This window comes from Corvus cornix, chromosome 2 (genome assembly GCF_000738735.6).
Source record: "Corvus cornix cornix isolate S_Up_H32 chromosome 2, ASM73873v5, whole genome shotgun sequence".
Taxonomy (NCBI): Eukaryota; Metazoa; Chordata; class Aves; order Passeriformes; family Corvidae; genus Corvus; species Corvus cornix.
This window is the reverse complement of record NC_046333.1, coordinates 22,744,803-22,760,033: the sequence shown is the minus strand read 5'-3', so window position 1 is coordinate 22,760,033 and position 15,231 is coordinate 22,744,803. Positions and strand designations below refer to the sequence as shown.

General features: G+C 38.6%; 1 protein-coding gene across 1 annotated transcript in view; it reads left to right on the top strand.

The window, feature by feature from the left end:
* Nucleotides 1-15,231, top strand: part of ITGA9 (integrin subunit alpha 9) — a 240,159-nt gene that overhangs the window by 121,095 nt on the left and 103,833 nt on the right. Inside the window, 1 exon segment of the mRNA XM_039548705.1 lies at nt 3,820-3,896. Coding sequence (XP_039404639.1) covers nt 3,820-3,896 — 77 coding nt within the window.

The window sequence follows — 15,231 nt, the reverse complement described above, 5'->3', positions numbered from 1 at the left end:
GGAGAGAGTGCCAAGAGGAATCGTGAACCCTGGAAATGCTGGGGTTTGTCTCTGCTTTGCGGTACATCTGGTGATAGCAGGAAGTCTGACAGACTCATTGAGAATGCACTTTACACTAGTTTTGTGTTTATACAGTGAAGATGTGTCTTAGAAGAATTGAGGTTATCCTGTCCCTGTTATTGAGTACACAAACACCTATTTTTCTTGTGGAAAGGCTAGACAAATATGTGGGGGCCTTGAGATAAGAGATGCAGCTGTGTTTCTCAGGCAATTTTTGCCCTGAGTTCCACCCCCCTGCACCATCCTCCTCAATTTTTCATGTATGTATTTCTTATGTAAGGAAGCTTCCTGGCCATCTCTGATATACGTATTCAAATCTGTGAGGTACTTGATACAGTGTTAGTGGAATACCATTAGACTTCATAAAACCACTGTTCAGAATTGCTCCTCTTCACTTTGGGTAACAGTAACAGCAAAAATTCGGAATTTCTTCCACAGTTAGTTTCACCCTACTTTCTTTTTTCAGTTATGGATAACGCATACAACTCATGGGTTACCTTCTTCAACAATTTTAATATTTAAAGAGCTCTATAAATCCTCATAACTGGTATTGCAAAGCTGCAACCACTTTAAAGATTGCTTAGAGTTAAAATTAGTGGTGATATTGTAGTAGGATCTGCACCGTATCCCAGGAATGAACTCCTGCTTTAACAACATGCAGTGTTGAGTTAGGTACGGTGTCTGACCCAAAGAAATTGCAGCTCAAGTAGACCAAGTAAGGGCACAGTAACAATATATGAGCAGTGTTCACAAATGTTATGATGCCTTAAAGTGTGTTTACTTCTTAATTGTTTAGGAGGGATTTAAACAGCCAGAAATTAGTCAACCTGAAAGGTAGAAGTGACAAAAGGGTGGGGAAGGAAAGGCTCAAGTTAGCAGAGAAGAAACTGGAGGAAATAGACTGTGAGAAGATGGAGGGTTGAGACTCTAGAAAACATACAAAATGGGAAGGTGGAGTAGAGTCCTGGTAGACCACGGAAATAGTGGAAAATAGCAAAATAGTCCAGAGATGTCATTAGCCTGGAACTGGGCTGCTGAATCAGTTGTGCCTCCATCTGTGGGTCCTAGGAGCCTGTTGGACTGGAAATCCAGACCAGCCAGCTGCTTTGAGCTGAGAGAGCTCCCCCCAAACCTGAACAGGTTCAAGATCCTCAACAGAAGCAAACAGTTCACATCTACACAGCTGCGGATCTTGGAACTCACCATCCTTATTTCTTTCTCCCAATGCAGTGTTCTGTAGAAACCTGGGTGTCTATGACATAAGGAAATACACCCAATGTATTTCAAAGTAGCTTGCTCTCTAGTACATGTTATGCTGGAAGAGATACATGCTCTGCAATTTTATAAAATGAAGTATTTGTTCATTCTTTCTGAATAATGATAGCTATAGATTTAGTAAGAAAATTCAAGGATTATTAGGTAGTTGCTTAAATGTACTTACAGTATTTTTTACTTTGAAAAGTAGAGATATTTTGTTTGCTGTGTTCACTTTGCCAAGATTTCTGCAATTCAAACAGAGAAACTGACAGACCAGAATTTTTTTACAGTTTATTATTCTTTCTCCTCTGAGGGTTACCAAGCGGTCTTTCCTATGTATAACTGCTACAGTGGCTTGAGGATTGATTCTGAGGACTTTTGAAACTATACCTCTGAAATGTGCCATGTTTGAGAGGGAAGCCTAGTGCCAGTTCCTGTCTCGGGCTTGTTCTTGTCCTTTGGCTGTGGTAGTCTTTATTAAGGAGGAAGGGTAAATTCAGTCCTCGTTTGTAAATGCCCAAAGAATTCCACTTCTGAGATTCTGAGAAAGCAAAAGGTAGGGAAGAAAAATGAAAGAGCAAAGTAAATAGCCCGGATGAGCTGGCCACCTTCTGCCTTCTTCTTTTGCAACACAGTACAACCTACAACATAGTATGATATCTGTTAGTCAAACTGATGCCTTAAAGAACCTGGAAATAAAACAACGTGCTTTTGAGAAAATATTAGTATAGGAGGTAATATAAAGGCTGGCCTTTATTGGATGCCTCCAGGGGCAGGTATGGAAAATGCCCACCCCACCATGGGGTGAAAACAGTTTTATAAGTTTAGCAAATTAGCCTAACTGACAAAATTTCCCAATTAGAGACATAAGTGGTGAGGTAATTCCCCTCCAGTTCAACCCTTTTCTAAATCCTCCCCACTTAGATAGGAACTAAACTTTGTTTATGAAAATGTGTTTTGAAGACCTGGTTTCAACCTTTGCTCCCTGGAAGAACCAGGATAGGATAGGGGCCTTGGACCCCCCAGCTTGGAGCCTCTGGAATGTGTTTTGTCTTTCTGCCTATCAGGGAAGGGAAAAGGTAAGGAAAAGTACCGGGGCTAGCTAGGAACTATGTAACTATACAACAATAGAGCTATATATATATATGAAGGAAATAGAAAAGAGGCAAAAATAATTTCGGCATCACAACAACAATTAACTTCATGAAGGTCCACTCCTTTTTGGGGAGCTCAAACAGCATAGATAAAGGAGAACAAGCTGCCTGCTTAGTCAAGAACCTTCCTGGACAGCAAAGGACTAGAAGTCTCTATGCCCTCTGGGCCTAAGATTCAAGTCTTTTTCCAGTCCTGATACAGTTGGGCAGAGCTCTTAAAAAATGTACTAATTCAGTATGGTTTGGATTTTTTGCCTTCTCAGTCTCTCCAACCCAATCTGACCATTGTGTGTGTCCTGCACAGATTTTCCTTGTCCTTGTGTTTATGATTGAAATATATTTACTTTGGTAATAAAAGTCATGAAGCGTGTAGAAAGGAATATTCACATTAAAGGAGAAGATCAGTGTATTGTCAGGTTTCCTAGCTGAACAGTGTTGGTAGCATTCGTATTGGGTGTTTGAATATTTGGTAAGCTGAAGAGCATTACAACTCTGAAAGAATGAGTCCTCCAGCCTGAAAAGTCTAGCCTTATGTTTAGAAAGGTATTGGTCTGTGGTCTAAACAGCAGGGGAAAGTAACCATGATCTTGATGGCATCTGGGTTTCTTCAATGCCAGGAGCATGTTCCTATTCTCTTCTTTCACTTTCTGGTGGCTGCCTTGTTTAGCCACGGCAAACTACTGCAGTGATTTGCATAGGTTCATAGACTTTTCATGTATGCCCTTTCTTTTTGCCACTTAAATAGTATGCCCATATGTTGTCCCTTCATAGTTCCTAGCTTTATCAATCTGTTACATTTCCTCAGTATTAACAGAGTTCACAAGATTGACAATGATTTCATTATTTGAGAGCATCACTGCTACATAACAGTCTTTGTAATTTTCTGTTGCTTGCACGATGGCAGAAGTGTTTCCTGCTGTATATAAAATATAGGGAAAATGTTTGCTGCATGATTTCCTTACTTGAAATCCTTAGGACTGAAAATAGTTCATAAATACTTTATTTTCTGATTTGTTTTCGCGCACATAGCTGGGGAAGAGAAAGAAGAATGACAGAAATATTGTATGAGCAGTTATTCTTGTCAGATGAGGAGGCAGAATGGATTGAGGAAAACCTCTAAGAAAGAGTCTGGTTTTGATGAAACTTCTTGTTCAGTTAGAAGAGAATAAAACCAGTTCTGACATTCCAGAGATAAGATTTGCCTCATCTTGAATTTCCTTAACACACACCGTATATCCCTGTATTACAGATTTTGGTGTTATTTTTATTTCATCCAAACATGTTCCTTCTTTTAATATTCATCTTACTCTTTTCATGTTTTAACAGTTCTTTCCTCTATTTTTCACAGACTGTTTTTGAGAGGAACTGTCGATCTGATGACTGCGCTGCTGATTTGAAACTTCAGGGTAAATTACTGCTATCTAGGTGAGCAGGTGAACTTTTTTCTTTCTTGGACACTAGTATGCCATTCATTTTATGTAAAATGACATTGAAAAATCAAAATATAAACACAGATATTTTAGATCCAGACTAGAAAGGATGGTGAAACTGATATCACCTTTAATGCAAAAGGTCTTGAGATGTACACAGAATCTGAACTCTTGTGGTGGTGTGCTCTGGTCACATAAAGTGCAAGACACCTTCACCTTAACAGTCGCAATGGACAAAAATAGAGAAAAGAAATAAAATAGCAGAGAGGGGCAAAGAAAGTAAAGATGCATGCTCAAATCAAGTACCAATGTGGAAAATGTAATTTTTCAAAGAGAATAAAGTACTGTTCCTGACATGGTAGGAGTAAAACTGCCTGTAGAAAAGCAGTTTGTTCTGTCACATGTAAGGTTAAAAAAACCCCTCTGAACATTGCAAATTATCTTCAAACTATTGTTTTCTGTTTCTCATCTTGTAGTTTTGCAAACTCTTCTAAATACTGCTCCTTTCAAATTCTTCTTGTTGCAACTTGGGGATGAGTGTCTGATTTCACTTTCTTCTGGGTTAGTAAAACTCATCAAATAGACCAGAAGTGAAGTTTATGTACTGCCTCTTGTGACTGCTGATCCAAGGAAAATGCCTGTTGTTTTGCCTGGATGTGTACTCAATTTGGGGATAAGTCAGGCTAAAGGTGAACTTCACATGACTTCTGTTTCCTTTTTTTATTTCCAGTATTTTTAGAGATGGAAATGCTGATGAGGGTTATTTAATTGTGTGCCAGAGATTTTGCTATTTGATGGAGAATCTGTGAAGTGCTTTGCTTTCAGGTCAGGAAAGAGAGTTAAAGACAAAAATGAAACAACCAAAAAACCCCAAACAAAACAACAAAAATAGAAGAGTAATAGTCACAGACATGTTTTATATAAATCTACAGCATGCTGTAACAGTACTTGGAGACAAAACTGAACCAGAGTCAAGTTTGAGAAGTTACGGACTTCTCCAGACACAACTGAAATCCACATGAATGTTTTGGGAGATTGGCTGGGAGCAGGGTTAGGTCTCAGGCTACAGAGTCCAAGCTTTGACTGCAGTTAGTCTGGATATTTGACTTAATCTTTGTGGTGAGCAAAATCTGTTGAGAGCTAGATATGTGTCTGTTAGAGAAACTAGTAAAGGATTTTGTCCCATAGTTGAGCAGTAGATAGCGAGGGACAGATCCTAAAACTTGTCAGTCAGTGTATAGTAATCATCACAGTAAGAGCTGCAGTTGGGATTGGACCATTAGGCTGTTTATATTTATGGCTGTTATTTATGTTATCTTGGCAATTTAGAAGTCACACCTGTCATAAGAGCTTAGGATATTCAAATACAGTTTCTACATTTGTATAGCAAAATGTTCAACAAATGCTCTCCAATTTTCTTTACCCAGTGACAACCTGAAGTCCTTTTTGAAGTAAACAGGATGTTATCAAATCTCTCTGCACTGTATGGGCTTTCTTTAGCTAAAGGGCTCTGTAACCTTCAGTTATTAAGAAATATAGCACAATGAATATCTCTTACAAAAACAGATTCTTGTTATTATTGCATGTAAAATTACCAAGAAACATGCTATGGATTCTGATTTTAAACAAGTGTTGTCTTGAATTTTTCCAGCCCCATGTGTTTCATGCAAAATAATCCCATCTATCACAATTTTTCCACATTATTCTTGATTGTGGTAAGTCTGTGTACAAAGCAATTTTTTTTTTAAAGAGCAAAAAATGTGACTCATTTATTACTATCTGCATGAAACATTTGACTTCACTGTTAGCAAGGTTATGTCAATACCTTTGTCTAAATAATCACCTCTGACTAAATTTGATGGACTTATTCTCGGAAAGAATGTAATTAATGCTGCACAGATACATTGAATTGAAATAAACAGGATGTTTATCAGAAGGCAGTGGTAAGTGCTGTCTCTCAGATCTGCTGTAGCTCTTTGAAAATGTTGCTGGACCTGTGGATAGGGTGGTTTGGTTAAGATCATCTATCTTGGCTTGCAAAAGACTTTCTCACCAAGAAAGTAAGTTGCCCAGATCTGATAGAAATAGTGCCCTGAGTATTACTACCTAATTAAAAGACAGTCAACAGAGAAAAGGTGTAAAGAGTTAGTTTTAGTGGTGGAGAAAGCTGTGCTAGTGGTATTCAGCACATTCACAAATGATATGGGAAATAATCTGCTAGAATTGAATAGCAAGATGATACAGTTTGCTAATCCTACTAAACTATTCAGAGTGATGAAAAAACAAGCGAGGAGGTATGCTTTGATGAAGTATATGGTTAATCTGTGGATTTTTCTGTTTGAGATACTGTAAGTGCTGAGACTGCATATAGTAGTGAAATGGCAAATATGAATTCTGGAAGCTGCAGAAATATATCAGCAAAATGCCACTCTGTACTTTACTTGTTCTTCCATAGTCCTCTTGCTTTTAGACGTAGTTGGACACAGGGCTCTCTTCTACATGAACTGGCTCTCCTTACACACTTTTCTTAAATTTGTAGCATGTTAGAGCCAAAAGCTGTTCAGGGTTCAAACTATACCTTTCTATATATGGCAAGGTATAGTTTTGTTCATTACTATATATGCTTTCAAATGTGTGCTGGTTAGAGCATAAATGTGCATAGGAAGTTAGCTCAGATTACGTTATCATCAAGAGAATTGTTTGCATTCTTATGAGCTCAGGAACTGCACAAGCTACTGTGATACAGAGTTCACCCATGATGCATTTGAATCATTAGAACTACCCAGTTAAAAGATGGCATCCAGCTTTGAAGATTTGAAAACCCAGTCAGTAACCAAGCACTATGCAGCCACTCGCTCACTCCCCCACCAGAGGGATTGGGGGAGAAAATTGGAAGGGCAAAAGCTAGAAAACTTGTGGGTTGAGATAAATACAGTTTCTTATGGGAAGCAAAAGCTGTGCACGCAAACAAAGAAAAGTAAGGAATTAAGTCACTCTTTCCCATGGGCAGGAAGGTGTTCAGCCATCTCCACTGGAGCAGGGCTCCATCACACATAATGTTGACTTGAGAAGACAAATGCCATCACTTCAAATGTCTCCCCTTCCTCCTTCTTCCCCCCACCCACTTTATATACTGAACATAATGTTATATGGCATCACCAGCTGGGGTCACCTGTCCTGCCTGTGTCTCCTCCCAACTTCCCATGCACCCCCAGCTTCCTTGCCAGCATGGCAGTATGAAAAGCAGAAAAGGCCTTGGCTCTGTATAAGTCCCGCTCAGCAATAATGAAAACATCTCTATCTGAAATCCTGTGTTGAAATACAAAACACAGCCCCATACCAGCCACTGTGAAGAAAATAAACTCTACCCCAGCTGAAACCAGCACACCTGCATACCAAATGAATAATGGGAAAACCAGCCTCTGCTGGCAAGAGCTAACCAGGCCTGCTCTGATTTTAATTTTCTTGGGATATTCCTTCTTTCCTGAAAACTTATTTGTGTGCCCTTAAATTGGGGGCACTTCATTTTGATAAATAACAACTAAATAGCCCAGGATATTAACACTCAGTCTAAGTGAAAACATAATAGATGGTTATTTATCCAAAGTGCTAAAATTAAGCAAATCTGCAAGTGTTAGTTAGAAACTTCACTGCTATTCTGACCAGATACGATTGGGTTTGCCTTGTTATTTAATGTTGTTGAGGTACTGCTGCATGTGGAAACAGTGCTGCTGGGCAAGCTGAAACCCATCGCTGTGAATTCATAGAAGAGGACAGGGTAGGACTGTTTGGAAGCAGGCGATGACAAAAAAAATGTTAAAGTGATGCCATGAAGATTTTTGCCTTTTCTTTATACCCCTGTTATACCCCTGTTATACCTTTTTACAGCTTCTGTATTCCTCGTGCTTTTTGCCTACATTCTTGGACTTGTTTGTTAAGCTAAGAGACTAAACATTTTAGAAGCTTCGTAGCTAGGGAACAGTGTGCCCCAGACCCCAAGGTCCTCTCCAGAACATGTTCTGTAAACCAAGATAGAACCATCCAGGGGAAGGTTCCTTGGGGAGGGGGGGCTCACATGAACCTCTCATTGGGGAATCTTTGATAGATATGCTAATTAGTAAAGCCTATAATGATATACCCAATGTTGGGGGGGAGATAGACACGGGAGGAGAGAGATACAGAGACACAGGGAAAGACTCGGTGGGGTACATCTTGATGCATATGACCTGGACGTGTACACCTAAGGATCCTTAAGAATAAATACCAAGGTAAAATCCCTTTTCCCCTTCTAACCGTGTATGCCTCTTGATTTTAAGACCAGGCAAAGGCATCAAAGCCTTCTAACTTTATCTGGAAGCTTTTACAAAGATATAGGAAGCTAGAGATAGGATGTGTTCTTCTTTTGAATGTTTCTGTTACAGTGAAAGGAGTCCTTGGTGACTTGGGTTGAAGACCAGGGTTATATGCTGTATTGGATTGAAGAAGAATTAAGATGTATTTATTCTGGAAAGAAAAAAGATTTCAGTTAACAGAAAATCTCTTTAAGGCTTGTGCACCTTCGTTAGCTCAGTTTGCATGCAAACCCATCCCTGCTTCCTGAAAGGATTGTTGGACAACGGAGCTGAACTCTTGTTGCTTGTGGCAGATGGTAAGGGTAAGGGTCATGGACTGTGGCTTGACAGGTTCATACCAGAGATTTGGAAAAACTGTCTTGCATAGGCAGTTCCTGCTGCTCAAGAATGAGATGTGCTGAGATGGTGTACTCTGCCATCCTGGGTTTTAGGACTAGTTCGGATAAAGTCCCTGCTGACCTCATCTGTTGCTGGCAATAGTCCTGTGTTGAGGATGATCAGAATGGTTTTCTGACCTTTAGAAATCCCTTCCAACCAACTTTTCTTTAGTGTTCTGACTTGTCTTGAGGTAAATCCTCTCTGTAAACTAAGCAAAATTGCTTCAACAAAACCAGCTTTTCTTCAACTTGGAAACATCTGCGTGGGGATGGTTATGGCCATGCTCCAGCACTGTGGCTGGAAACTTGCCAGTTGGACTCCATGCCACTCCATCACACTGATGCCACCTCTGCCAGTAAGAACATGCAGCTTCACAAGCGGGGAAGACTGGACCTGGCAAAGCAAACTGTGAAGAATGAACTCTCTAAGGTAGATGTTATGAGCTAGCATGTAGAAACAGCTACAGTGGTGTGTGCTAGTATTGCTGCAAATGGTCTTTCTAGGGGTTGGCCTGCAATTTCTCACAGGACTACGAGTGTTGTTAGCCTAAAACTACAGATGGCAATTAAGACTAAGGAGAAAATAGCCATGGAGTGTGCTGGGGACTTGACAAAGGCAGTGTTAGGAGAAACTGAAGGAGCAGAAGAGAGGCATTTCATCTTTCCAGTCGTGACTGTTCTCAAAACTGTTCTTAAAGAATAAATATATGAAGTTTTGAAATTTTGTTGAGTCTTGCAGCTGTCATAGGAGGTGGCAAAATCTGGCCTTATCCATGCTGTTATACCCTGTGGATAGTGGTGTTGGTGATTTCTAAAGGAAGAGACTTGAAAGTGACTTAGTGTAAAGAATATATGATGTATTCCGTATGGGTATCTTTAATGGCACAAACTGAAACTGTAAGAGAAATAGGAATAGAATATTTTGCAATAAACTTTATTCTTTTGACCATAACTTGGTTCATGTTTCTTTTTAGCAGTTCACTACTGAAAAACAAAATGTTATGTTCATTATTATTGTCAAATAGTTTTTAGTGTTAAAATATATATTTATTACCTATCATTTGACTTTAATGCCTCACTCTGTTCTCTCAGCACAATAAATATCTTTCTATCATGTTTCTGCAGCAACTAGCACATTTTATTGAGCCTCTCATAGATGCTTATTTAGAAGCTGAACTGCATCTGTTTCCTCAAGGTGTGCATAGGTAAACTCTGAAGTAGGTGTTTTTGCAGAAGTTTATATCTCCCTAGCCTTTAAAATCTTGTATCCATTAATTTGGTACTTTATGTGGGAGAAAAGCTCTCTGGTCTTTTAAGAAGAACCTGAAATTGCTGAGGAAGGTCTTGTCTGACATACCAATGCAGTTTCAGCTCCTGACCTTATGCCTTTCCATCTGACTGGCTCTCTGCAAAGGCAGTGGTAGTTATTATGCCTTTTTAGGTTGTAACAGGAACCAGGTGAAAAGTGTGAAGATATTTGAGGAACCATGAGGGTGTTTGAAAAAACAGACTTTCTTCCAGCCATAATAAACAAGCTAGCTAAAAAGACTAAAGCAAAATGCGTGGTTGCTTCCATGTGAGATACAGCTCGGAAGCAAATCCTGTATGGCTGTGTAAATACGCTGACTGCCTGTGTGTTGCAATGAACAGAGCAGCTTTACTGAAAAACAATACAAGAAGAAAGAGAGATGATGTTGTGAATGTCATGTAGCCACTGTGTTCCAACACAAGCTGTGTGTGTGATATGTAAGTCAGGTTGTAAGCATAGGACTATGAGCCCCCTTGGATAGAAAATGCTGTAATAAATATTGCAATTCTTAAGAAGGTTCCAAGAGGACGTCTGTCTTTCGTGTATTTATTTGACATGAGGTTACCTTTTATCTATTATTAGAACAGAATTGCGTATCCATCCGAGTGCTTCTGATGTTTGGCTATTAGGAAGAAGCAGCTTGCTTTTATGTGTTGGTTTAGAGCATTTTCAAAGGCCACTATTCATTAGGCTTAAATTTATGTTCTTCTCCTACAGACTAGCTGGAGTGGGTTCCTGTATATACTGCATAAAATTGGGGTTTTTTGGAAATGTGAAATTGGAAGCAAAAGTCACAGGAAGCCAAAGGAGTGACAGGTGCATTTTGCAGAAATTTTCAAGTTTTTCCAATTATGGGTTTAATTTAGTTGGAGTCAACACTTTCAAAAATTCTCTTATGAAATGGGATTTTTGAGAAATGTCCTTTTCCATCTGAAAGGTCAAGTTTGTGGTTTGGGCTGCTTCTCCTTCCGTTAGTTCCTCTGGAATTAGCCAGAGAAGGGACAAAATTCCAGTCTGTCAAAAATTTCATCGAGTTCAAAATGTTTCCATTTTAAGGAAATAGTAATTTATGAAGAAAAAGTATTTTCCAGTGTCATCTGGTCAGTTCCTCAGAAGATTGTTCTTGCCTTTTTTCCACATAAATTCCTTCTCTGACTTACTAAAGGACTAACATTTTTTATGCCAACACTTCTTTTATTTTTATGACCTCTTTTTTCTTATGTGTTGTTCTGTATATGATAAGCAGGTAGATGATTTGATGTGATGTTTTAGGATGTAATATCGAAGTACTTAACCCAAGCCCCTCTGAAAAGACAAAGGAAAGTGTTCATCACTTCCAGACTTTGAGCTTACAACTCTGAAGTTTATAAGCATATTATTTGTATTATTGAAGAGTGAATAATTTTGTATAGGAACTGTCTATGCAACTGCAAAACTGACTGTTTGCAATTGCTGTGTATAGATACAAGGATGAATATGCTTCTGCACCTATTAAAATCAGTGGAAGGACTCCCTCTGGTTCAGTAGGTGCATTATCCAGATATTAGGTACCTGATTTGAAAAATGAACCTCAGAAGTTTCATATTGACTTGTCAAATTACTACAGAATGTGAGCTGAAAGAATCCAGACATCATAGGTAAAAACGTGTTATGACAGCTTTGTCCAACTTGCTTTTCACCAGCACAAGACGTAATGGCATAGAACATGAGTTAGTGTTGTAACAGTGCAGAAAATCAGTGTGTTCTGAAGGAAGGAGCAATAACAAAATTCTGATCAGAAAATTCAAAGCTTTTTGAGTGTATCTTATTAATACAGTAATGTTTATTTAAGAAAGTTAGTAAAGGTTTTCACTGATCATAAACTTTTGCAAAGCCAGAAGAAAAGCTGCAAGCCTGTGGTTTAGTGTGGGAAGCAAAGCTCTTTGATAAATTTGCCCAGGCTCACACCTCAGCACTTACCCTCATTTGATCATACAATGGAGATTTGTTTCCAGAGAAGCATCATGTTTCATAGTATTCCTATTGAGGTTTTATGCCCCTGAAGTGCATCTTAACAAAACAGTCATGATGAGGAAGCATAATATCCTTTTATGTGGAGCTTAATTATTTGCTCTGGTAATATCTGTTTTTCCCTTCCTCTTCGATCATAACAGATGAAGAATTTGTTTTCACTTATTTTATCTTTCATTGAATAAACACTTCTTTCAATAATATTTCTGACATTCTATTTAGCCTGGACAGTCTACCCTAAGTAGCAGAGCTGTTCAGATGAAACTCGTATCTGCTTTACAAAAAACAACCAATTTGAAATCAGCAAATGTTATGATTTAGCATTTCTAAATGCCAGCGAAGTGGTCTTGACAGTCAAGGCCCTATGTGTATAAAGCTGTGTGTGCCAATATGGATATTCCCAAGTCTCAGGGCACAAATACAGAGCCATGACTGCAGTCATGTGCTGCCCAGTGGTTGTTTGGTCATACCCAGTGCTGTCCTAGCTCATGAACTTTTAAATTACCAAAGATGTTCTAATGAGAAAAGAATGATGAAACATTGGTAAAATGGATATGAGTAGATTTCTTTCTTTTTTCTCAAAAAGTCATACGAAGCTGTAATTTAAGTGCTTTCATAAATTGGAGCATGGTTTAATGTTATTTAAAAGTGATTTGCTGCACTGCAAAGGGTGCTATGAAAAACTACTTACTACCATTTCATGTATTTTAGTATATTTGTAGTTGTTGGGAATTTAGCTTTTTTTGGTGAAGCTATGACACAGAGTTCCGATTTCTAATTTATTTGTCTTTTATTTATCTTTTACCTACAGATAGTTGTTAGTGTATTGAATGCTGAGTTTGTGAGGCACATGGAAAACTCTGTTGTAACTCAACTGCAGTTGGATTTGCAGTTTCCTGAAAGGGCAGAGCCCATAATTAATCAGGATGTAGTACAAATTGCAGTGGGAGCATCATCTCAAAGCATAAGTGAATGTTTTCTGGTTTTGAGGATAAATGGGCATGAAGAAATGGTTTCTCAGTTTCCATCTGGTTTGTTATGTTCAGAGCTTCATAAATCTCTCCCAAAATAAATAAGTCCAGCATGATAACAGTGGACAGTCCTCTTCCTTTTGAAAATAGAGTGATGGAACCCGTAAGGATGGTAATAGAACTATCAAGTGACAACTGCTAACAAACCAGAGTAGTCCATATGTCTTGTACAAGAATACAGATTCCTAGTCTCTATTTTCTAGTAACAGGTCACTGATGATCAGTCAAGAATATTGTATAAGCCAGTCTTGTCCCTTTGTAAACACTGGTTTTGTTTTGTAAGGATCATTTAACTGTATCTACAGAAGCAGGATTTTTTTGTTTGTTTATTTTAAACCAGACGTTGAAGAGATGTTCTTTCATATAATTTGACTTCATTGCTGGGCTACTGTGTAACCCAGCCCTCCTTGTGAACATCTCAACATCACTGAGTATTTTATGGGCCTAAGATTGTTAAAGTCACTGTTGCTCTAGCAACCAAGGCATAAAGCTAACAAAACAAAAGCTTAACCTCAGGAAGCACTGTCATATATCAGCTGCCTCAAGAGGTGGAAATTCTTGATAATGTACAGACCACAATAAGAAGCAGATGCACTTCTGTTTTGCATTTGTAGTGTACATCTTGGCTGGTACAGATGTGCACATGTATATACATATATATATCACATATATATATATACATATATACATCATCTTTTGTGATGCAGCTACGTGAACTTTTTCTGTATTACATCTTGAAATTGCAAAATCTGGTAAGCCTGAGGTTCTTCATAGGTCACCAGGTAAATCCTCTTGCTGGTTTTGTGTGAGATGGAGAGGAAATGTGCTGATATGGGGATATGTTGCTTATCATGTTTGACATTTAGACATAGCTTAATCTTGGAGTATAACAACTGCTACTGCAAAACCAAGTGCCTTAAGTAACAAAGCTATACTGTTTCTAATGTTTTCTCTCTGTTTAACTGCCTTTTATTAACCTCTGAAAGTGACTGCTGGATAGGGTACAGTTCTTCTCTCATCAATGCTTAGTTGAGTATGGTTTTTAAATTGCTTGTTGCACCCCAGCATTCCAGGAATAGAACAAGCAGTTTAAGCTATCTAATAGCAGGAAATCTATTTCTGAAGGCATAATTTTTATGGTAAACACATAGGTTTGCATGATGACTTCATTAATTATCTAATTTCTAGAAACAGTGTGGTATAAAGTGCTATTGATTCAGCTTCAAATTTCAGATCTATGGTCAACAATCATGCACTTAGCAGGGCTCTTCCAATATTTTAACAAATAGGGAAAATATAGAGGTGGTTTTTTTTCATGTCAGGCTGGTGTGTGCAGCCTCACCTATGTTCCTGATACCATTTATCTTTTGCATTTCTTTCTGCTACTAGTAACTAGTTTTTGTCTGCATTGCAAGCTTAGGATGCTGTCTTTCACACATGGAGGGATAGGTTTGACCCAGAAACACAGTAACATTGATTTCAAGGATAGCTTGTAAAGATGTTTGTTCATATATGTGACTGCAAGGGTGAAAGATTAGATTAGGGCTTCTGCAGGTGTTGAACCTCATCTTGCTTTCATGTCACAGTTTCATGAACTAGAGCAGCTTGATTCAAGCCAAAAGCTGCTCCCTGGAATAAACATTGTGTGGAAACAGAGGCTGCTCATTCGCCATTGATTCTTCAATTCTGTTTATAAAGGGTTGTGAACATCTGGGTGTAGTTGAAATTACTGATAATAATAAAAGGGCAGCAGATTTCTGTAGGGTGATAAGGGGTATTTTTATAGGGATGTTATGGGTATTTTTATAGGGATGTTATGCCCTGTTCTGTCTATTTTATTTAAAAGTTCAAAGGCGCACATGGATGGGATTTACATCTGTTTTGTACTTAAGGGGAAGAAACTACAGTTGGGGAAAAGAGGACAGTTTCCAGAGAAGCTTTGAATATATGGTAACTAGGCAGAATTAGAAGTTGCTGTTGTTTCAACACCATAATAAAGAGTGGTGTGTGATGTGTGTCTTCCCCCCACCTCCAATTCCCCTGCCTTCTCCATCTCTTGTTTACTATTCAAATGCATTCATTTTTAACATCAAAGTATAGGAAAGATGGAAAAGGTAAGGTCTGTGCCATATTTCTGAATTGTAGTATATATGGGAACTAGAGCACTAGAGGCAGCAGCCCTGTGCCAAAAAGGTGCTGGCACAAGCAGTTCCATGGCCATGGCCCTGGGCTCACCACCGTAAGCACTTTT